The sequence below is a fragment of the Paramisgurnus dabryanus genome, chromosome 5, assembly GCF_030506205.2.
Source record: "Paramisgurnus dabryanus chromosome 5, PD_genome_1.1, whole genome shotgun sequence".
Taxonomy (NCBI): Eukaryota; Metazoa; Chordata; class Actinopteri; order Cypriniformes; family Cobitidae; genus Paramisgurnus; species Paramisgurnus dabryanus.
In genome coordinates this window covers 23,209,716-23,233,654 of record NC_133341.1, presented here as the reverse complement: position 1 = coordinate 23,233,654, position 23,939 = coordinate 23,209,716, and the positions used below count along the sequence as shown (strand labels likewise).

Sequence of the window (23,939 nt, the reverse complement as noted above, 5' to 3'; positions counted from 1 at the left end):
GGCACCACCTCACAGCCCCCAGTTTGAGAACCACTCCAGGTTTTTTTTAAATAAAAAATAAAAAAATTATTTTCATAGGTAAGAGTAGCTTTCAGAATTGTGACCTCCACAACGGAGATATCACATTCATAATGTTGTTCCTTTCTCATAAATGTGCACAGCAAAAAAATGTTGGTCTTTGCAGAGCCATCCCTTCCCCATTTGTTGCATATTATTGCATCTGATTTATGCATTTTAATTCACAGAATTTTACAAAGTATTTTGTCTCCAAAATTTTCTTTTCTTCAACTTTCTGTCACATCCATATCTCAAAGAAAACTTGTGTACTGTATAGACTTATATTTTTAATGTCTGACACTATCATCAATGGTTTAGGAAAATATAAACAGATGGTTCAATTGGTTTTAAAGGGGACATATCATGAAAATCTGACTTTTTCCGTGTTTAAGTGCTATAATTCGGTCCCCAGTGCTTCTATCAACCTAAAAAAAAATGCGAAAAAGAACAACCAGTAACTTAGTTTAGGTTAACCATTCTCCGCAAGCATGTGAAAAAATAGGTCATTAAAATTTGGCTCCCCTGTGATGTCAGAAGGGGATAATACCGCCCCTTAATCTGCACTATCCAACCACGGCACTTGTCATTTAGTGCAAATATCAGCTCATTTCCATTTTAAAGGACACACCTAAAATGGCACATTTTTGCTCACACCCAAAAAGTGGCAATTTTACCATGCTATAATAAATTATTTATATGGTATTTTGAGCTAAAATTTCACATATGTACTCTAGGGACACCAAAGATTTATTTGACATCTTAAAAAAGTCTTGTGAAATGTCCTTTAAAGTTTTGACTGAAATGCAGACTGTGCCAAGTTTCCTAAAAATCATTTTATTCATTTATGTGCCTTACCCTCTCTTCCTCAAAGCTAATCAGTCCTTCATCATCATCACTCTCCAGTTCCTCTGGTTCTTCACTGACCAGTGCATTGAGTTCTGTGTTAGCTGGACGAGGACGGAGGATGCTGAGCAGTCGCTTCAGTGGAGACTGGCCACCACTAGAGGGAGAGCTTTCTTGCTGTTCCAAGTTATCACTTTGCTTTTTTGCAAAGTTGACAAAAACCTAAACAAAGAACAAGCAAGAAAAATGATTAAAATTGCACCTTAAAATATTTGTTTTTAAATGACAGTCCGCATTTACCACAATGAAATTATCTAATTTCATTTCTAATAATTCTTATCATTAGCACTGAAAGGCTGAGCTTTACTTACATTATCCAGTGTTGTCTGGCTGACAGAATAATCCTCGATGCTCAACACCTCCACCACCTGCTCCATTTTGCTGAAGACCTGAGCCAGAGAGATGTTCTCAGACTTTAGCTGGTACTGAATCTTTGTGTGGTGCCGCTCCTTGAGTGAAGAAAATAAGCAAAGTTTATAATTTTAGTGCAAGTCAAGCTCAAAATATATGCATGTGTAAACCTATTTTGGTCAGCATTTCACAAAAACATCTTACTATTTTGCTATACTTTTGAAACTGCAAAAACACTTACGAATTGACAATACATAACACATGCTTGCAAACGATGGACAGACGTTTGAACTGATGCAAAGCAAACATAATAAACAGTGGCATGCCTATCTCAGTCTAATTTCCCTTTCTATAATTCCCTCTATAATCGTACCTTTAGTATAGCCTCTGGGAAATTCCTGTTGAAAAAACGAATCACTTCCTTGACACTAGCAGTGGTCTTGGTGCGAACCGTGATCATGTATCCATCCCCAAACCTGTCAAAGAAAGATAAAAGATCGACCATGCATTGTGGTTAAAGCACACTGCTGTAAATGCATCCCTGAATGACGCATTTCAGGCATCCCTGTAGGTCCGCTAGTAGTCAATAGGTTTGATTTCTGAGGGAATACACATGCACAAACGTTCTTTAACCTGTTTTTGAGATGCTGGATGCTCCCCAGACACTTGAACCTGCCGTTAACCATGATGCCCAGTCTGGTGCACAAAGCTTCACATTCCTCCATACTGAAAACAAACACATCAGCAGGTTAGACATCACAGTAAGATGAAATGGCCAAAGGTCCGGACTATTAAATCCCAACAGTTTCTATTTCTTCCAAACCTGTGTGACGTCAACACCACCGAGCGTCCTGTCTTAATGATGTCGAGAATTAAGTTCCACAAGAAGCGGCGGGCCTTTGGATCCATTCCTGTGGTGGGCTCATCCTGTAACAGCCAACAAGAAGAGTTTTTAGAGGATTCGACTGAATTCAGATTTATTTCTATATTAGTGCTTTTCAGAATATTGCATTGCACAAAGCAGCTTTTCAGTAAATATAGGAAAGAAAAACACTATTTTATAGCGCTATTAAGAAAATATGCATATTAAAACCCAATTAAATTCATAGTATACAATTTTATATCAAATTTTGTTACAAAATGTAAAAAATGTCATCATAAAATATCAGCAGTAGAGATTCTTACAGTAAACATAACTGTCGTTAGTATTACAATTATGATACCCACATCAAAAGTTTTTTATATAATGTAAATTTAAGCTATAATGTAGGATGATGCCTGTTTGGGGACAGATCTGACCAGAAAAATGAGCGAAGGATATCCAATCAGAGCAATAGCTGTGGAGAGTTTGCGTTTGTTGCCTCCACTGTAGGTGCCAGCAGGTTTGTCGGCATACTTGGACAACTCCAGTTTCTCCAGAGCCCACTGAACCACCTTTAGGGCAGGAAGAAAGAGAATGAGACGTACAAATCAAATTTCTTGAACAGTAACAACAGCATATTTCATTGCTGACAGCAAGAAGGCTCTAACAGTGAACTTCAAGCAATAATTAACTGAAATTGATTGCTAAGTGCACTTGCGCTGATTTCAGAAGAGCTTTTAGGAGCTCTTACTAACAGCCACATACTCGACTGTCACTTGATAACCATTATCCTGTGTCATTTTACTACAAAGGATGTGTGTGCGTGCTCACCCGTTCCTCATCCTTCCAGGGGATGCCACGGAGGCGAGTGTACAGCTCCAGATGTTCTCGAGCAGTCAGATCATCAAACAGAGCGTCAAACTGAGGACAGTAACCGATGCTCTGCTGTACACGCAAAAGCTCTCGCAGGATACTGCAGGAGACAATACGTTGGCAAATTACAGTAACATTATATGTAATCACAAATGACAGTAACATTATATGGTTACCACAAATTACAGTAACATCGGTTCTAGACAGATAGACAGATGAAAGGATATAGACAGACAGACAGACAGACAGACAAATCAACACATAAAAATTACTGTAATATTACATATAAAAAGACAGATATATAGACAGAAAACAACAGAAAGATGGAAATTACAGTAACATTACATCTATATCTAAAGACAGACAGATAACGAGACAGTCAGACAAATGAACAAATAAAAATTACGGTAACATTACAGATAGATAGGCAGACAGACAGACAAATAGATAGACAGATAGACAAATGGATGGAAATTACAGTAATATTAGACAGACCGGCAGATAGAAATTACAGTAAAATTACATCTATAGACAGATAGATAGATAGATAGATAGATAGACTGACGGACAAATAAACAGATACAAATATAGATAAAGAAACAGGCAAAATAGACAAGACAGACAGACAGAAATTACAGTAACATTACATCTATATCAAAAGAAAGACAGATAGAGAAACAGACAGACACACAAATGAACAGATGGAAATTACGTTATCATTACAGATAGATAGGCAGACAGACATACAGATAAGATAGACACACAGACAAATGGATGGAAATTACAGTAACATTAGACAGACAGAGAGACCGACAGATAGACAGACAAACAAATGAACAGATAACAATATAGATAAAGAAACAGAAAAATAGACAAGACAAACAGACAGACCGACAGATAGACAGACATAAATTACAGTAACGTTACATCTACATCTAAACAAAGACAGACAAAGAAACAGACAAATAGACAGACAGACAAATGAACAGATGAAAATTACCATGCCATTAAAGATAGATAAGGCAGACAGACAGACAGACAGATACACAGACAGACAGATAGACAGACAGACAAATGGATGGAATTTACAGTAACATCAGTTCTAGACAGATAGACAGATGAAAGGATAGAGACAGACAGACAGACAAATCAACACATAAAAATTACTGTAATATTAAATATAAACAGACAGATATATAGACAGAAAACAACAGATTGAAATATAGATAGAGAAACAGATAAAAAGACAGAAAGATGGAAATTACAGTAACATTACATCTATATCTAAAGACAGACAGATAACGAGACAGTCAGACAAATGAACAAATAAAAATTACGGTAACATTACAGACAGACAGACAGACAAATAGATAGAAAGACAGACAAATGGATGGAAATTACAGTAACATTAGACAGACCGGCAGATTGAAATTACAGTAAAATTACATCTAAAGACAGATAGATAGAAAGAAAGACAGACAGATAGACTGACGGACAAATAAACAGATACAAATAAACTGAAAAAAGACAAGAAAGACAGACAGAAATTACAGTAACATGACATCTATATCTGAAGACAAACAGACAGGCAGATAGACAGAAAAACAGACCGACAAATGGATGGAAATTACAGTAACATTAGACAGACAGAGAGATTGACAGATAGACAGACAAAAAAATTAACAGATAAAATATAGATAAAGAAACAGAAAAATAGACAAGACAGACAGACAGACATAAATTACAGTAACGTTACATCTATATCTAAAGACAGACAGACAAAGAAACAGACAAATAGACATCCAGACAAATGAACAGATGAAAATTACCATGCCATTACAGATAGATAGGCAGACAGACAGACATACAGATACACAGACAGACTGATAGACAGACAGACAAATGGATGGAATTTACAGTAACATTAGACAGACAGGCAGATAGAAATTACAATAACATTAGACAGACAGACAGAGAGAAAGACCGACAGATAGACAGATGAACAAATGAACAGATAAAAATATAGATAAAGAAACAGAAAAATAGACAGATGGAAATAACAGTAACATTACATCTATAGAAAGACAGACAGACCTATAGACAGACAAACACATAGACATGTAGATGGAAAAATGTAAAGAAGTTTGCGATAAGTAGTTCTAACATTTTTTAGAATTCGAAACCCCTTCATTAAATGGAGAAAAACATTATGAATCATTTACTTATAAATCAAACACAGACTGGACCTGTAACCAAAGTCATTTCCATTCATTTTATGGCAAAACTATCAAACTCAGCCAGCGATATAAACGCTGACATTCACAAAATGTTAATGTGATCCAGGGGGAAAAGCAGGCCAGGCGCAAAAAAGAAATAATTTATACAAAAACGTCCATAAAGTATGGGGAAGTTGTTTTATTACTGAATTATGGAAAATTAGCAATTCTTTGTTTATCTACATTTCATATGAATGATGTATTAAACTGTATGACTCAGATGAGTAAAGACCCATGCTACAGTAATCTACCTCTGAAAATGACCAATAGTATGGGCTATTCTACACAGTGTTTGTTTGACTAATGTGGACAATACCACAAGCCCTAGGGAGCCACCTCAGAGCTGATGTGGGGTGGTCTAAATATATCACCTGTTTCCTTGAATGAAGGCCTCTCCACCTGTCGTGCTCTCATCTCCTGTTAGCATTTTAAAGGTTGTGGTCTTCCCTGCTCCATTGACCCCCAGCAGCCCGAAGCATTCCCCAGGACGAACCCCTAGACACAGGCGGTCCACTGCCAGGATCCGGCCCATCTTGCGAGACTTGTACACCTGTAGAGAGACGCAGGCTTTGAAGACACAATGTCTTTGTGGGATACGAAGAAAAGTTCAGGTCGGATCAAGCCGGAGGAGCGTTTAAAAATATCACCGAACGTCTCACCTTTGTGAGGTTGTCAATCTTCAGCATGTCATTGTCAGCATCTCCTCTCAGCACTCTGCGTCTCTCGCAGGCCACATCGACATCATCATCCTCGACCGGCTGGCTGTTGACAGGCACTCTCCTTCATTCATAAGAAATCATGTTTAAAATGTGTTCAAGGAAAGAGTAAACACAAAAAATGAAACACGCACACATTTACACTCACTGGGCTTTTCTGAGGAAGTTGTACTGGCACAGAATTGTGATAAAAAAGCCAACGAATCCCTCGATGGTCATTGCTACCAGTCCTCGTGTCACAATGTCCCATTCAAATGGAGACTTCACTTTATCAAACTGGCCTGTGGGGAAGAGACAGCGTTAAGCTTTGAAAACTAGAGAGCAGTATACAACAGAGCACTGCCATAAAGTACGCACCTATCTTGGCGTAGTATTCATTAATGTACTCGTTATACGCCATCTCCATCAAGCCATGACCCAGGTTATAGTTAGGGAAGATGAGAAAGCAGGACTTCAGGTAGCTGTTTACCAACTTTAGATCCTATTGTGTAAAAAACAATGATATAATGATACTGAAATAAACAATCATTTGACATTGACAAGTTTATTTGAAGATTTCAGATGCAAAAGCCGCTAAATGCCACCTCTGTCATAAATTACATAATGCCATTGACCGGATGTTCTCGGGACATAGTATACATTTATACGTTTACAAATCCGATTGATCCCAGCCTCAGGCCATTAACAAAACCGGTTTGTTGGCAGAATCTGCTAAACATCCCATCATTTTTCAGCAAAGTCCTCTATGTGCAAGGAAGAAAATAAACAACGGCGCACATACAAGTCGGATTTCAATTATCGAGTTGTACATTTTTTTCCCCATTTTTTTCAAACTTGGCCCCCCTAATGTGTGGTTCAGTAATACATTTTGAATTCTGACTTTTTGTCCAAAGAAGAAGATTTAGATGTTTTTGCCAAAAAGCAAATACCAAATCAAATTTGTTAAATATCAATAAAAGAACTAAAATAACATTTGTGTAAATAAGGCACTTCAATTACTGATTAATAAAATTTTAATTTGAAAGTAAAATGAATGAGCCTAAACATATAAGCCTAATAAACAATAATTTACAAAAATAAATTTACATTTTTTTTTTTTACAAAAAAATCAATCAGTTGCATCTAAACTCTTCATTTTCAGTTTGTGGTAAAGGTAACGAATATGACATTTGTACTGGTCCATTTTGTGGTGCCGCACAGGCAGTTTGTGTTTAAAACTACAAAGATCTCGAGTTAAAGTACCAGTGCATAGATTTTAGCGCCATCTAGCAGTGAGACTAGCAACCAACGGCTCAGTCTCGAAACACATAGAGAAGCTATGGTAGCCGCTACAGGACAAACACATCATCGTCTAAGATAACGTAGTGAACAAATGCGCCCTCTAGAACAGTTTGTCCGTCTAGGGCTACTGTAGAAATATGGCGGTGCAAAATGGCGACTTCCTTGTAAGGGGACCTACGGTTTATGTAGATAAAAATGTCTCATTCTAAGGTAATAAAAACAATACAGTTCCTTTTGTAAGGTCTTTATACACCACTGATAATATAGTTATGTATATTATATTGCATTTCTGTCAAGAGTCCCAACTAAAAGTTACACAATGCACCTTTAGGTAATACGGCACTAATTTGTAAGCCACTCACAGAACCTTCTATTAATGACAAAAATATTAATGATAAACAGTCATTTCTTTCTCTGATGTACCTTGTCACGCTCAAAGAGCTGCAGTAGGAAAGTGGCCACGGTGGCTGTGATGCCAATAAAGAGATTGATGACTATGAGAAACACATACGCTGTGCTGGGCACCTCAAACCAGAAAGAAGCTGGATACATGATGGGGGTTATAGACCAGCTACAAAGAGAGAGAGAGAGAGAGAGTGAGAGAAAGAAAGAATGAAAATTGGCCTTGCTTTTTCATTCTTATCAGTTCGATCGCATTACAAGTTGTATTTTCGAGAAATAAAGCAGAATTTGCCAATACAACATTTTATTGATTCTCACTCCACGTCTGATGGACAGAGATAGTGTTTATGGAGAAAGAGCTTACCCATAAAGCAGGAACAGAGAGAGCACTGCTGGGAAATTTGTAGGTGATGTGTATGCAGGAAGGTCGAACACAAACAGAATTAGGACGCAGCATGTGGCTGGAACCAGGTAGTTAAGCTAGCAAAGAAAGGGCAGAGAAAACCAATTTAGCCCTCGGGATTGTGCTCGTGTGTGTGTAGACATCAAGTCACACATTTCCTCTCTTTCAAAACCTAATGAGCTGCCTACGGACACAGCATTTTAAAGCTATCACAGGTACACACCCAGGTGCAATGAAATTATGCTGCTTCTTAAGAAAGCATGTTTTAGCCAAATATATAAATATAAATATTTAGAGAAGATGCCAATCCCCCTATGTAGGTAGCAGACAGCAAGGCAACTCAATAGGATTTGTAACAGAGCAACAGTAGGTCCTTCTCCTTACCATATCCCATATGTAGTTTGCTAGCCAGTAGATGACAGGGTCACAACCACTGACAAACTGCAGGTGCTTGGCCTTTGTAGACTTTTCTGCTACAAGAAAGACCACGAAGCTGGCTGGCACAAATGACATGGCTACAATGATGAAGATGGCAATAACCACATCAGTGCCCTGGAGCCTAGAAGAAGATAGAGAGTGAATGAAAAATCAGAAATAAGACATGAGGGTTTAAACAAGAACAGAGGTACACTTACAAATAGTCCAAAGAAAGACTGGCACTGGTCCGGTTCATGGGATGATTGGTCACTGTGATGCCTGTGAACACAAAAGCATTTGCATCCAAGGTTAACCCTCATAAGCCCTGATTTTTCAGTTTACATCAGAGTTCTGTGGGGGTCAAAATGATTATACAAATAATATATCATTTTTTGTTTACTTCCCATCTATACATTAATGCTGTGTTTTGGGAGATAAGGAGTACTTTTGTACCTGTTGTACCTGTAAATTATAATTTTTTATGAAAAAGTCCAATAAATTATGATCTGAATTTGATTTAATTTGATTTTAGATAGTGATCTAGATGTTATGTGTTGAATTCAGCCATCTGACGGTTAAAAAAACATAAAAAAATTACAGTTTAGGAAATAAATCTTATTGATCAACAGAGGCCTATAGAGACCCATTCATTTCACTGGAGGTGGCCAACTGCTTACATCACTACTTTAGTGATACATTTTGTGAATTTATTGTGTGTATGAATTATTATTGTGTGTGTAACTACTTTCTATAGTTACTGTATTAGTTGTAGCTAATTCAACCTGTGAAGTGAATTTCTTACCGTATGCAGCAGGGTTTCCTTTACTACTGGGCAGATTGGCTCTGAGAATGGCATTGTTGAGGACATTCAGGTAAGTGGGCATGCTGTGATATCCTTTGTTATTGTACAACACCTGTAGAGACAGAGAAAACATTACCAATATCATATAGATATTCACTGCATCAATATTAGCTTTAAATATGTGGGTGATTCTCACGAAACCATTGAAACACCACGGCACTAATGATTTTAGCTATAAAATGTGTAATATAGTAATATTAAAAAGCATCAGAATTAACACAATACTGTGTTCTACCTTGCACAATGTGTGATTTCAACATAAGAATTTATAATTTGTCAATTTTATCTCATTTTCTGCTGAAATTCTCATTACCGCAATGTGTCCGGCTGTGTTTGAACATGCGTTATGTTGTAATTTAATCAAATTAACACAAAAATATTTAGAAAAAAAATAAATGGATGTTTTGCTAGACTACTTTAGATGACAGAAAAAATCTTTACTGAATATTCATGTATAATAATAATGAAGAAAAATTAGGAAAATGATGTGTCCATGCCTGATGTTCTCATCCTCCGCAACACTTTTTGAGAACAGTTTAAGCACACATACAGAATTTTAATAAAGTTTGATTTTGAGTGACCAAGCACATGGACCAGTTACTTCAAGATGGCTACCAGGTAAGATCATTTTTTTACAGTTAATTTGAAATATTGTCTTGTCAGAATGCTTACACGACATTTTGATTATCATTACCGCAACAGATGCTTATTAAATGTTAATTTAATTAATAGAAGCATAATACTTTGATTTTAAATGCATGTGCAGAATCTCCAAATTATGTTCTTTCAGGTTTGTCATGTCATTTTGAAAATATGTCAGTGTTGATGTTTTCTGACTGTTGCGGTAATGAGATTTTTTAGGACTAATTTTTTTAATTATGTTACAAAAAGTGTTAAATGATAAGTAAAAGTGTTTAAATTAATGTTCCCATTTACTCCAGACTTTGTTTTTTAATGTCTGTTGGGAAAAAAAGGAAATTTAAGCAATTTTTACATTTTCATGCTTGACATTTTTAAAGGGGACAGAGAATGAAAAACCATTTTTACCTTGTCTTTGTTGAATAATGGTAGTCTACCCGCATTCACAAACATACAAAAAGTGCTAGACATGCTAAACATCTCAGTCTCATAGAAATTCCTCTTTTAGAAATGTCAGCCAGAAAACGGCCCAATCTGAAAAACTGATGCTTATGACATCACAGGCATCTAACTGCCCTTCCACTTTAAAATAATTGGCTACATTTTTTGAGTGGCAGCAAAGTCAGCCAATCAGTAATGAGATTGCAAGTTAAGCCAGTAGGGGGAGCCAAATAGGTGCAAAACCACTTGTTTACAATCCCCCACCCTAATAGAGCTATCTGAGAGAGGTTTTTAGGAAGCTTCTAAGGTATTACAGACCCAAACAAAAACGTTTTTGTCTACATGTCACATCACAGAACAAGGATAAATACCTCGCGCAACCATTCTATGTCACCTTTAAAACCAAGTTTTCGTGAGAATCACCCATGTATCAGCTATAAAAAAGGGGAAAACTACCTGTGAGGATCGCCTTACTGCTATTTTGCGCACCATAGGTGGGGTTTTTCTGCCAAAAGATGCTGGAATAGATTTCTGAATGTTTCCAACGGTGAAGCCTCCATATCTATAGGAGAAGCATGAATCATATCGTTTATCAGACTTAAAGGGATAGTTCACCCAAAAAATACATTTTTGTCATCATGTACCTTTTGCCTCATGTTGTTCTAAACCTGGTAAGCACACAGTTGATGGCACCCATTGACTTCCATGGTGTTTATTTTTCCAACTATGGAAGTCAATTGTGTTCAGCAGAATAAAGAAACTCATACAGGTTTAGAAAAACATGAACATGAGTACATGATGACAGAAGTTTCTTTTTTTGGGTGAACTATCCCTTTAAAGTAAAAAGGAAATTTTTAAACAACTTTTAATTTTGAGAATAGATGAGATTTATTGTGAAAACGTAATAGCTCAGTGGTAGAGCATAGCGTTAGCAGTGCAAAAGGTCAAAAATTCAAACGCAAGAAACACATACAGTACTGATAAAAATCAGTATCCAACTTTTATCAAACCTGCCAAATGCATAAATGTAATATAAGAAAGATGCCATGTACTGTTTATCTCATTTATATTTTTTATATTTATGCATCTGACAGTTGCTTTTTTACAGTGCACTCAAGGTATACATTACTTTAACCCTCAAATGGTCATCGTTTTCTGTTTACACTACTGGCCGTTGGGATCTATATGACCCCAAAATTGAAAGTCACACAATTTTTTAATTCTGAGATGAAGAGAAAATTTTTTTAACTAATGAAATGTCATTTAGGGTCATATAGACCCCAAGGACCAATTGAGGGTTAATCAGTATGTGTGTTCCATAGGGATCAAACCCATGACCTTTGTCGCTAACACAATGCTCTGTCAATTGAGCTACATGTACACATTAGTGCCTTTACATTTTTAACATCAAAAGAACACCAATACTACACGTTAAAAGATTGAAAGATTGTTTTAGTTCAATTTTAACAATTTCGGCAGCACATTTCAGAAAAATGACCCCTTCCTGAAGATTACCTATGCAGTCTGAGACGATCAGAGGTGTAGAGAAGATATTCAGACACATTGCGTCCAGTGATGTCCACTAGGATGTCTCCAGTTACCACTTTCATAAGAGGGGGTCGGCCTCCGACTCCACTGGGGCAGGAGAAGCCCGTGCCCTGCATTGAGCAGATGCAGCGGACTGGCTCCCGGATAGTCAAAGGCAGCGTGGGGGGAGAGGTTGCCATCTCTGTAGGAAAACAACAGGGTGAGGTGCGCCTTATAAAACAAGTGGAAAGACTGATATAGAAAAAGACCATAATCTAAAACTGATGCTCAAAAAATGTATAGATTCACTTTAGAGAAAAGTCATTAATTGTGACTCTGTCTGTGACATCCAGGTATTAAAGTTTGATTTCACTTACTGATTTTATTCAGTCAATATTCAAGATATTGATGCAAAAAAGTAAATCACTAAAATAAAGACTTAACTGGGTTATCACAATTTCAAATTTCGACTTCCTCTACTTTAAACATACAATGTGATAAGCTTCGATCAAATGGCACCAACTCTGACCTCTGACAGTAGTGGGCGGAGCAGCAGTGTAGTTCCAAAGGCCATCCTCAAAATGTGCATCTGGGTCATCTGAAGGGGCAGGCGAGGGAGGAGGGGGCACAAAATTAGATAAAGGCACACCCTGAGTGAATGAGTCCAGGCACATGGAGTCAAAATAACGGGCTGCCAGGGTTTTGGAGTTGTTGGCGTATGGGTTCAATGTTTGGGCCAGTTGGTCCAGAGTGCTGTTAAAGGGGGTTTTCAGAACGCAAGTGGCGCCCACTCCGGAGGGCAGGCGTAGGGTGTTAACTATCCTCTGTGGACTGGCATCTGGAGAAATTTTACTCCTAGAAAAGCAGAGAAAGGTTGAGAGCAAGAGAGATTATACTTTTAACCCCACTAAACCCACCACATAACATTCTCTTCAATTTTATGGTGGCACCTGAAAATATTTACATGTAAAAAAGTGTGACAGAAGCTTTAGGAGCTGTTAATGCTGGCATCCTTACAGAAACCTCTTATATGACTTTCTACCAGCTTAAATTAAAATCAACCAGTAAATGAAGCTTTTTTTATTTCTCTTTCTAGATTTCTGTACATTTAGCATTTGTCTGACCTGTACTGAAGTCTGTCTTCATTGGCATAAGGGATGAAGTTTCCACGAGGTTGTGTGTAGTTGTGATATTGAGATGGAGACAGAATAAGGGGGGGAAGGTCACCTGCAGATTCAAAAAGACCATTTGTGACCCTGGATCATAAATCGCACAGGTATATTTGTAGCAATAGCAAACAATACATTGTATGGATCGAAATTATAGATTTTTTATGCCAGAAATCACTAGAATATTAACTCTTTCGCCACCATTGACGAATTATCTCGTCAATTAAGAGAAACCGCTTCCCTGCCAATGACAAGTATTTCAGGCTTTCCGCAATACCACTATTATCCAACATTTATACCGAGATTAACCGCAATTTATAAAACCTGGAGGTAACGCCCTAGGGAAAACAACTAAATGTCCGTGTATGTTTTGATGATCGCTCTGAATCTGATCTCTAACAAAAGTCCTTTGCCGTTGAAGAAACCTACCCATATTTGAGAGGTGATAAAAAGAGAACTAATGAAGGTAGGATGAAACACTTTTTTGTTTGAAAGCAGAGGGTCTGTTCTTTCATTTGATATATTGTATGTTTATATATTTGAAGAAGAACATTTTCTGGAAGACATTAAACTTTTGTGAAAATCTTGAAAAATGCAATCGCTGGCTGGCAACTTTTTTTTAAACGCTGGGGGCGAAGTAAAGTTCATGTTCCATAAAGATATTTAGTATTTTTTTGTAAATTGTCTACTGTTAATATATAAAACCTCTATTTATCATTAGTAATATTTATGTATTGCTAAGGACTTTATTTAGGCGATTTTCTCAATATTTATGTTTTTTGCATCCTCAGATTTCACATTTTAAAATTGTTGTTTCTCAAATATTGTCCTATCCTAACAAACCATAAGTCAATGGAATTGCTTATTTATTCAGCTTTTAGGTGATGTATAAATCTCAATTAAAAATATTTTGCCCTGGCCTTATGTAGGTTTTGTGGTCAGGGGTCACATATAGCAGTGTTTCTCAACCCTGGTCCTCAAGGACCCCCTTCCAGAAAGTTTTAGATATCTCCTAATTTAAAACACCTGAACTAACTCATCAGACTCCTTCCAGAATGTCTCCCTAACAAGCTAATAATTTAAATCAGGTGTGTTAATTAAAGGGACATCTAAAACATTCTGGAAGGGGGTCCTTGAGGTAGGGTGACCATACGTGCCATTCTTCCCGGACGCATCCCGTCCAGGATTTCGGTGCGTCTTCCGGAAGTCGTATTTGTTGACCGCATACGCCATTCAGTTAAAAACATAAGATATACAATCGTAGTTTCATTCTTACCTTAAAATGTAACGGTTGCTTTTCTGTAATAATAATAATAATCCTCTATGACATATGCGGTCGACAAATACGACTTCCGAAAGACAAACACAAAATCCTGGACGGGATGCTTCCGGGAAGAATGGCACGTATGGTCACCCTACTTGAGGACCAGGGTTGAGAAACACTGACATGTAGTATATATTGCAGATATACTTTGAAATATATGAATATGTATATTGGCTAGTTTAATGGCTTCAGCGGTAACTTAAATATTGACATATCATATTTCAAACACAATATTAGTTTCACTGTTTTGAGTCTTTTGTTTTCAGTCAATATATAATATAAGATCAGTCACGCAAATATGTTTCCAAACAAAAGCATGGTTATTTAATATATAAACCATCTATTTCTATATGCATTTTCAGCAAAAATAACAACATCATGAGATTTACAGTCCCTGCAAAATAAAATGACACATACCATGATGCAATAAGATTTTCTGCTTTCTCTAAAAAAAATGGCAGCACACAAACACACAAGTGGTTCTCTGTTCTGCTTACCAATCTCAGGCACAGACAGGGCTACAGTCATGGCCACACAAATGAAAAAGGCAGGCAACAGGATCTGAGAGAAAATGCCCTTGGTGTTCCTCTTGGCGCAGTGAAACCTCTTTACTATCAGGCCGTGAAACTGCCGAAGTTTGAGCCACCAGCCCTCGAGCTTTAAGCTGCCCTGACCCTCCAGTACGACCGGCTCAGCGGTGCGCTCTTCATCTACAAACACAGAGACATGGAAGGTCTATATTGCTCTCAGCGGTAGGTAAGCACTTTATCTTCCACCTGCAGGCCCTTCAAAGATGTGTTTTGTCTCAGACAGACTGTGCTTGGGCTTTAAGTGTCCAGAAGAGGTAAACAAACAAAATCTTTTTTACAAAGAGGCTGTTTAAAGAGTTTTTTTTTACAGTTTGACTAAATTAACTTCATCAGTATCCTTAAATCTATTACCTTTCAGACTGGCTGAGTCAGGATCCTGGCTATTGTCAAACAGTGGGCAGTAGTCTCCATAGAAGTCAGCATAGAGTCCACCTTCATCCCCTCTTATTGAGCCCAGAGAAGAGCCGGACTGCAGTGACGCCTGACTCGGGCTCAGTCTGGAACATATCATCAGGTTACTGAGCTCCACCTCTGGTCGGATCACGGCCCCAGCTGGAGCCCCATCACACGGCTGCCCTCCAAGCAGATTAGAGGGTTTCCCTGCTGATGCTCCACCAGGAGAGCTCTTCAAATCTAATAGAAATAAAAGAAAGATGAATAGATATAGTTAGGCGGTGCTACAGTGTGCTTAATATAATATCACAGTAATGGTATATATCACAATATATTAATTTTTGTTTAAAACAATTTATTTTATGTTATTTAAATTATTATTACAAAAATGTATTTCCTATTTTTCACTTATCGAGATCGAGTGAATACAATGAAAGATACATTATTTTATTTAATAATGTTTAAGATACCTCGACACATTACCAGAAGGTAGGAAGGCAGGATGTGTTTTATTATCAACAAATAAATGGCAATTATGGGATTGTTTTTTTGTTTGTTTGGTTGGTGATTTTGTTTGAAAATAAATCACAGAAATACTATGGTATAATCAATGCAATGACAATCAATGCAAAATATTTTAAAGGTTGACACATTTGTGATGAACAGAAATGAAAAATCCAAAACTGAACAAAAAATTCAGGAGGGTCTTGGCTGGAACTAAAACTTTGTACTTTAAAGTGCATTGCTAATAAACAACGTTAATTTGTGTTTTTGGTAAAAAACAATGTGTATGCTTGGTTTATGGAAAAAAATACACTATTTTCCAAATACCCTACATTTTTATAGCTCCAGATTTCCCTCTCTTCCTGAAATGCACTGATTTTGTACAAAACTAGGGATGTTCACATTGACCGTTTAACCGTTAACCAAAGGTAAGAATTTATGACCGATTAACATTATCAGTTAAAATAAAAAAATATTTTTTAATACATGGTGCGTGTCTTCATGAGCCGACAGACATTTCGCCACTTTTCTATCTTTAATTTGTGAATGTCCTGTAAATGACACAAATGATTTCTGCCCTGACGGTCTGATAAAGTAATAATTTGTATGAGAAATCATTTGTATGCGTGTTTGGAAGCTGAACGGGGACGCATCCGGACAGACGTTCGCTGATGGCCTCTGACCCTAACCATAAACATCTCTCTTTTTGCACAAACGGAGAAAGACGACGCAAAACCAAAACTTTCTGAAAAGCGTCCTGCTTTAGAAATGACCACTGTGGTAGATGAAAAAGAGACAATCTGCCCTCTTTGGATATTAATCCTGATCGCGTGCTCTTTGATAAGGTAATGTTGCGCGATATGTATGATAATGTATGAATCCTGGTTCTGTTGTTGATCTGTCGCCGCTGCACGTTCAAATGAAATGTTTTGTTTTTACTAGTTCACAGACAACCGTCAACTGTATTTACTCAATGACAATTTCATATTAAAATCTTATAAGTTAACGGTTAATGTTCGGTTTAGAAGCTATGGTTGTCGGTCTTGAAAATTAACTGATATGAGCATCCCTATACAAAACTGATCGATTTGAAAAGCTTTGGGTCCCTGATTGGCCAGCTTATCTGTACGTTTTGATTGGCCTGAATATCACTGATGTCAGCCGGAAATGTGACACTCCTAATCATGTTTGAAACATTCAGTCACAATGCAATGATAACAGGAGTTAATTTACAGGTGGAGTCCGAAGCGGGAATAGTTATGATAATGTCGGTCTTGTCTAAATCACCAATTCAAAGAAGTAAACTGTTGCCTACAATCCATGTGTTTGTTGTAGTTCAAGAAAAGAGATTTACATCTCTTATTTTATTGGAGACGATGTACCTTTTGCATATCGTAAACATGTACTAATACACAATTACACACCAAAGGAAATGTAAAATTTGTGAATCAGACAATAATTGCTTAAAAAAAATCTAAACAGTTTTTATTAAATGTAGGATTTTTAAATACCAATTATGTAAATGACAATTTTCAGCAGCCAAAATTTTGGTGTATCCCTCATTTTTACTATTACATGCTACATATCGCTCAGCCCCTCTTCACTGATGTTCTGTCTGACCCTCGCTAACCTGCATCGCTGTTCTCCAGTGACAGATCCTCCTCTGATACCTTCAGAAAGACCTCTTCTAATGTGGTGTCCATCACACCGAAGCTGGTCAAAGCCAGACTGTCCAAACTTTTCTCCAGACCCTGAGGAAAGACATCAAACATTTAGGAACCATCTGTATAAATCACTCTTACAAAATGCTTGTCATACAGAATCCAACGGTTTATTGTTTCCAGGTTGTAACCCTTCCAAAAGCTCAAAAATACCTGAAACAGCCTCTCGAAACAGCCTTTCTTTACAGCCTCTGACGGCAGGACATAAGAGAGCTCAGTGTTGGAGTCAGACACCAGCAGACAGGAGGCCACGTACTGACGGATGAACTGTGTAACTCTGCTCTCTGAACACGGAGATATGGAAGCGGATGGAGACTGGCTTGACTGATCTGAGAACAGACAGAAACATGATACTGAGTCATGGAAGATGAATCGTGATGGTGAAAAGAAGTAGACAGGTTAGAAGATGACTTTAATAAAAAATTGCAATAAAATACCATGGCACAAAAAACACAGAGGCAGAAAACAAATAGTTGGTAACAGAAAAAGCTTAACTTACTTGAGAAACAAAACTGTAAGTTAATAAATCTACCGAATTAGGTTTATTTTTTCTAACCTCAGTCGCAACTTGTTTTATTTATTTTAGGTTATGAGCGTAAACATTCGTCTCATGTTTAAATTCCGAAAGCAAATAAATTTGCCAGGGAGGTTTTGAAAAATAAAAAATTATTCATGATATATTTTCTCTCTACATAAAAATGTTATGCAACTATGCCTGTCATGCAGATTTCTTTTATTTATTTTAAGAATGGAAATTTTACTGGAATACAAGTCAACAATAGTTGTTTAAGGAATAGAAAAGGAAAAGAAAATACAGTATGACTTCCTTTCTTCAGCTTAGGGTTCCCACACTTTAGTTAACTGCAAATTCAAGGACCTTCTAAACAAAGGACTTCCCAGATCCAATACCCTCAAATTCAAGGACTAAATGGGGGACACATTTCAAGTGAGAGCAAGGTTACATGTTATCTTTTAAGATACATTGTTACAGTTCCCTTTCGAGGGCCTAAACGACAAAGACAGGGTGATGCGGGAGCCAGGAAGTATATCGCTATCTGAAATATTTCCAAAGACAGCGTTACAGGGACGCAGGAAGTATGGCAAGGAAGATGCAGCATCTCGTTCCCTTCTCAGGGAACAACAGTTACATACGCAACCCAAACTGTTTTCATGTGTCAAAACAACTATGCAGAAAAGCATTTTGGTATGAATCCACATTTGCATACAGAAGATATAAGCATTTAAAGCGAAAGTTTAGCAAGTGTGCTTAAAAAGTCTAGAATTTTTATGATATTATCCTACACTACACAGCGAATAATATGGATCAGACAACTTCTTGAATAAAATAGATTCAAGCACTTTCAATGACCTGTATCTATGTATGTATATTTTCAAAAACTTCCCAGGGCCTTGAATTCCCCCCCAGATTCACAAACTTTCAAGGATTTCAAGGACCGGTGGGAACCCTGTCAGCTGAACATAGTTGTACTGAAAACAATCCTGGCTCTGCCTAGCTTTGTAATGCTACTGAATAGTGGTCAAAATTTTTAAGCACCAAAAAGCACATACATTCATCATTAAAGTAATCCAAGTGACTCCAGTGGGGACTCTGAAGGCAAAATGCTGAATTTTTTTAGCTTATTTATCAACTGTAAGCATACAAAACAGCACTGTATAATTTTTTTTATAAATGCATTAACTTTCATTTAATTAATTTAATGAATCTAAAATGAAAATCTACTTTTATTAAAATTAAAGGGACACTCATTTTCCAAAAGTTAAACATTTGATTTTTACAGTTTTGGAATCCATTCAGACGATGTCCAGGTCTGGCGGTACCACTTTTAGCATAGCTTAGCATAATCCATTGAGAATCCGATTAGACCATTAGCATCGCGCTTAAAAATGACCTAAGAGTTTTGATATTTTTCCTATTTAAAACTTGACTTTTCTGTAGTAACATCGTGTACTAAGACCGACAGAAAAGAACCAGGCTGTTATTTTGTAATATCATTTCGATTCTGTTCACCCAAGGAAAGGAAAGGAAGTCATAAAAACCTGGGATGGCATGAGGGTGAGTAAATAAAATCTTTACTTTACAGTGAGCTATTCCTTTAATAATAAGCCTTTTTCAATGGAATCAGTAAATTACACTGAGCCAGATTCAAACTCGCAGTGCCTACATGAACACCATGGCTCAATAAAACACTTCCCCCATGGGTTGACACCTAATAAACATTTTACGAACCCAACATACAGTAGCTATACCTGCAGGGTGTGAGTCACTTTGCTTTTTGACAAGAGTGAGCTTGTAGCCATCTCCATATGTGCTCTTGAGGAACAATGGGGAACCACAGCACTTGAGCTTGCCATGTGAGATGATGGCAATACGGTCTCCCAACAGATCAGCTTCATCCATGTGATGAGTGGAGAGCAGAATGGTGCGACCTGCGATCACACCAATTTGAATATTATAGGTGATTCTGTCTATGCATTTGGAAATGTGTGAACCAATCAGTAAATTGCGATTAGGGTTACCTTGTTTATACTTAAGGATAAGATCCCAAATTGCTCGACGTGCGTATGGGTCGACTCCCGCCGTGGGTTCGTCCAAAATCACTGCCCGAGATCCGCCAACAAAAGCAATTGCCACAGACAGCTTCCTCTTCATTCCCCCGGACAGAGTCTGAACCTGACTGTGACGCTTGTTGGACAACTCAAGATCTTCTATCATCCTGTGCATTCAGACACATAGACGTGAACTTGGTTATGGGGAAAATCGGTAAGAGTATTAGCAAAATGTGCATATTAACCTACTTGTCCATCTCCTTGCGGATGTCTTCTTCAGCCATGCCCTTCAGACGCGAGTAGAACCACAGGTGTTCCTCCACGCTCAGCTTGTCAAACAAAACATTGTGCTGGGGACACATGCCCAAATTCTGACGGATGCGCTCCATCTCTGTGCGAATGTCATGACCGTATATGGTTGCGGAGCCAGAGGTGGGCGGAAATAGTCCAGTGAGAATTGACCTATAAGAGATACACCGGACAGTGAACAAATGCGCTGCAGGAAACATTTATTCGAAAATCACTCCTCGTACTTACATAGTGGTGGTCTTGCCGGCTCCATTGTGTCCCAAGAAGGAGACAACCTGGTTCTCATGCAGGTTTAGGCTTAGCTTGTTTAGGGCTAGTTTGCGACCAGTCTTATAGACTTTGGTTAGTTTGTCTATGCACACAACCAGTGGTAAGTGACTTGGCTCTTCTTCAATTCCACGAGTTTCTTCTAAGGATCAAACAATGCAAATGTTTAGAAACATTTTGCGTGACAATAATTGTTTTCTACATGAAACAGAGAGTGAGGCTTATAAAAATAAATAAACAATATAAAATGAAATAAGCAAGCTATAGATACTGAAAGCACCTGAGCGTCTGTGCTCCATAGCACAAGCCTGGTCCTCCTCCATGACACTCAGCCTGGCGCCGCCACCCCACGGCCAATCCCATGTCTCAATACGTCCACTACCCAACCAATAGGATTTCTGCAAGGGAAAGTACCATGGACGGGGCAGCCCGTACATCCCTGAAATAGTAAATAGCATTATATTAATTATGTAAATGTTTTTTATTAGCTGTGAGGTGAAAACAAAATGAAAATCAGCTTACCTGGATGCACAGCCTCTATGTACCAGGTCAACACACCGTACACAATGGTATCAACGATAAGCATTACCACGGACAGCAGGAGGTTGAAGTCATCGCCCTCGACAGGTGATTGGTTGATAGTACGCCACTGGATTCCCACCCCGGCCACTTCATAAAGGGCAAAGTACTTCGATCCCAGACCAAACGCTGTTGTAGACATTAAAGACTGCAGACACAAATACAGGAAAAAGTAAAACTGGGATCCAGTCCAACCTTATGGATTTAACAGGTAACATAAAGCAGATACATCTGCACTGGTAAAACTATTTCATGGGGTCTTTACTGAATCACTATGTGAGGTCTTCATACCGCTATACATTTCTCAAAGGCAGTGATCTTGTCGTGAGCCACTTCTTCTCTGATGGCCACATACATGTATGGCACATAACTCAAAAAGTAGATTATTCCTCCACATGCAGATGCCAGCTTTGCTTTAGAGTACAATACTGACACCAGGAAACTTTGAGAAAGATAAAAAAAAACAATTACTTTACATAACTGATGTTAGATTGCTGGCATAAGAATTATAGTGTTTCAATATGTTAACAAAATAAATTATAATCCATATATTTTACGCAGGCAGCCAGGCAAGGAAAGTGTAAAAATCAGGAACAGTCTATTACCAAAACATAATTGTGGCGATGGCGTAGATAGTGAGGAAGAGCCAGATGATAAAAGGGTCGCTGTGGAGGAGAACTTTGCCATATTTTAGTATGGCAGTGAGGGCGGTCACTGAGATCGAAAGCTGCACGAAGCCGGTGATGAACCAGGCCACCCAGTGCACTGCGTTATTCAATCCCATCATCTTCATCACCTGCATGAAAACGTTCAGGATTAACCAAAGCATTAAGCATTCAGGATTACTTTTATTCCCCTACAAGACTTATGAAAAATTAATTGCATAATCATAAAAATATCATAATTCTCATAACTTGTGACACAGTCTGTGAAATCCCATTTTAAGTTTTTTTTGGAATTCACTGTTCCATATAATCTTCCTATATAAAATAAAGAACATTCAGTGAAAACATAACCTTGATATCTTTAATATTAACTGAGTAAGACCATGTCAAAGATTGAAATCAATGAATGAAATCAAACTTTGATGCTCCTAAACTTATTTATAGATTATAAAACCACTTAAATTACACAGACATGGTCACATCATAAAACATGCAAATACATTTGTATGGAACTATATGTATGCTATTAACTCTTTCCCCGCCATTGACGAGATATCTCGTCAATTAAGAGAAAACGCTTCCCCGCCAATGACGAGATTTTCCGTCTTTCCGCAATACCGCTATTATTCCACAACTTTTTAAAACCGGAAGTATTGCCCTATGGCAAGCTGCTGCATGTCCGTGTCTGTTTTAAAGATCGCTCTGAATGAGATCTATATGAAAAGTCCGTCACAAAAATTGAATTATCTCTGCTTTTTGCTCAAAATATGGTGTTTTTGCATAAACCTACCCATATTCAAAAGCTGATTGCAAAAGAACCACTAAAGGTAGGATGAAACATTTTTTTTTGTTTGAAAGCAGAGGGTCTGTTCTTTCATTTGGTATATCGTATGTTTATATATTTAAAGAAGAACATTTTCTGGAAGGCATTAAACTTTGGTGAAAATCATGAAAAACGCTGGCGCTGGCTTGCAACTTTTTTTTAAAACGCTGGCGGTGAAAGAGTTAAAGGGACACTCCACTTTTTTTGAAAAAATGCTAATTTTCCAGCTTCTCTGTTGTTGAACATTTGATTTTTACCGTTTTGGAATCCATTCAGCTGATCTCCGGGTCTGGCGGTACCACTTGTAGCATAGCTTAGCATAATCAATTGAATCTGATTAGACCATAAGCATTGCAATGAAAAATGACCAAATAGTTTCGCAATGATATTACGCAGTGCCCGAAAATAGTCCCCTGCTATTAAAAGTCACCAAAGGGACTATTTTCGGGCACTGCATAACATCATTGCGCCTGCAGCCATGTTACGCCAACAAAGTCCTTGATTATTACGCCAGAATGAGAGTATAGTTCCTAGCCATATCGGCCCATAAAATTGCAACTTTTAATTTTCCGTCAGTCTTGATACACGATGTAACTACATAAGAGTCAAGATTTAAATAGAAAAAAATACTTTGGTTATTTTTTAGCACAATGCTAATGGTCTAATCAAATTCAATGGATTATGCTAAGCTATGCTAAAAGTGGTACCGCCAGATCAGCTGAATGGATTACAAAATGCTAAAAATCAATTGTTTAACTCTAGGGGAGCTGGAAAATGAACCTATTTTAAAAAAAGTGAAGTGTCCCTTTAAGGACCATGCTTTAAAGTGCTCATTTTTACAGCACATGTATGGGGGTCTTTTCAGGTCCAAAAAAATATACCGGACCCAAAATGACCAGAATCACTTTTTACTTGAACCCAACCTTGATAAATAATTTTTTTTTAAAGAAAGACCCAACCCGAGACAAACCCGACAACATTAGACCCGAGTCAGACCAAGTGGCATTTTTTTGACCT

At 37.6% G+C, this 23,939-nt stretch overlaps 1 protein-coding gene across 1 annotated transcript in view; it reads right to left on the bottom strand.

Annotated features, from left to right (window-relative positions):
• abca2 (ATP-binding cassette, sub-family A (ABC1), member 2) overlaps positions 1 to 23,939 on the bottom strand; it is a 90,019-nt gene that overhangs the window by 3,119 nt on the left and 62,961 nt on the right. Inside the window, exons 17-48 of the mRNA XM_065250399.1 lie at positions 22,040 to 22,230; positions 21,726 to 21,876; positions 21,378 to 21,582; positions 21,136 to 21,294; positions 20,817 to 20,997; positions 20,529 to 20,741; positions 20,250 to 20,446; positions 19,980 to 20,159; positions 17,865 to 18,040; positions 17,621 to 17,741; positions 15,445 to 15,726; positions 15,001 to 15,213; positions 13,135 to 13,237; positions 12,540 to 12,865; positions 11,999 to 12,212; positions 10,940 to 11,045; positions 9,344 to 9,455; positions 8,760 to 8,820; positions 8,509 to 8,683; positions 8,086 to 8,201; positions 7,743 to 7,890; positions 6,396 to 6,519; positions 6,187 to 6,319; positions 5,982 to 6,102; positions 5,694 to 5,872; positions 3,005 to 3,146; positions 2,611 to 2,745; positions 2,135 to 2,238; positions 1,945 to 2,037; positions 1,685 to 1,787; positions 1,272 to 1,409; positions 913 to 1,122 (exon numbers count right to left, since the gene is read on the bottom strand). Of these exons, the coding sequence (XP_065106471.1) occupies positions 913 to 1,122; positions 1,272 to 1,409; positions 1,685 to 1,787; positions 1,945 to 2,037; positions 2,135 to 2,238; positions 2,611 to 2,745; positions 3,005 to 3,146; positions 5,694 to 5,872; positions 5,982 to 6,102; positions 6,187 to 6,319; positions 6,396 to 6,519; positions 7,743 to 7,890; positions 8,086 to 8,201; positions 8,509 to 8,683; positions 8,760 to 8,820; positions 9,344 to 9,455; positions 10,940 to 11,045; positions 11,999 to 12,212; positions 12,540 to 12,865; positions 13,135 to 13,237; positions 15,001 to 15,213; positions 15,445 to 15,726; positions 17,621 to 17,741; positions 17,865 to 18,040; positions 19,980 to 20,159; positions 20,250 to 20,446; positions 20,529 to 20,741; positions 20,817 to 20,997; positions 21,136 to 21,294; positions 21,378 to 21,582; positions 21,726 to 21,876; positions 22,040 to 22,230 (5,112 nt within the window). The remainder of the gene's footprint in view (positions 1 to 912; positions 1,123 to 1,271; positions 1,410 to 1,684; positions 1,788 to 1,944; positions 2,038 to 2,134; positions 2,239 to 2,610; positions 2,746 to 3,004; positions 3,147 to 5,693; positions 5,873 to 5,981; positions 6,103 to 6,186; positions 6,320 to 6,395; positions 6,520 to 7,742; positions 7,891 to 8,085; positions 8,202 to 8,508; positions 8,684 to 8,759; positions 8,821 to 9,343; positions 9,456 to 10,939; positions 11,046 to 11,998; positions 12,213 to 12,539; positions 12,866 to 13,134; positions 13,238 to 15,000; positions 15,214 to 15,444; positions 15,727 to 17,620; positions 17,742 to 17,864; positions 18,041 to 19,979; positions 20,160 to 20,249; positions 20,447 to 20,528; positions 20,742 to 20,816; positions 20,998 to 21,135; positions 21,295 to 21,377; positions 21,583 to 21,725; positions 21,877 to 22,039; positions 22,231 to 23,939) is intronic.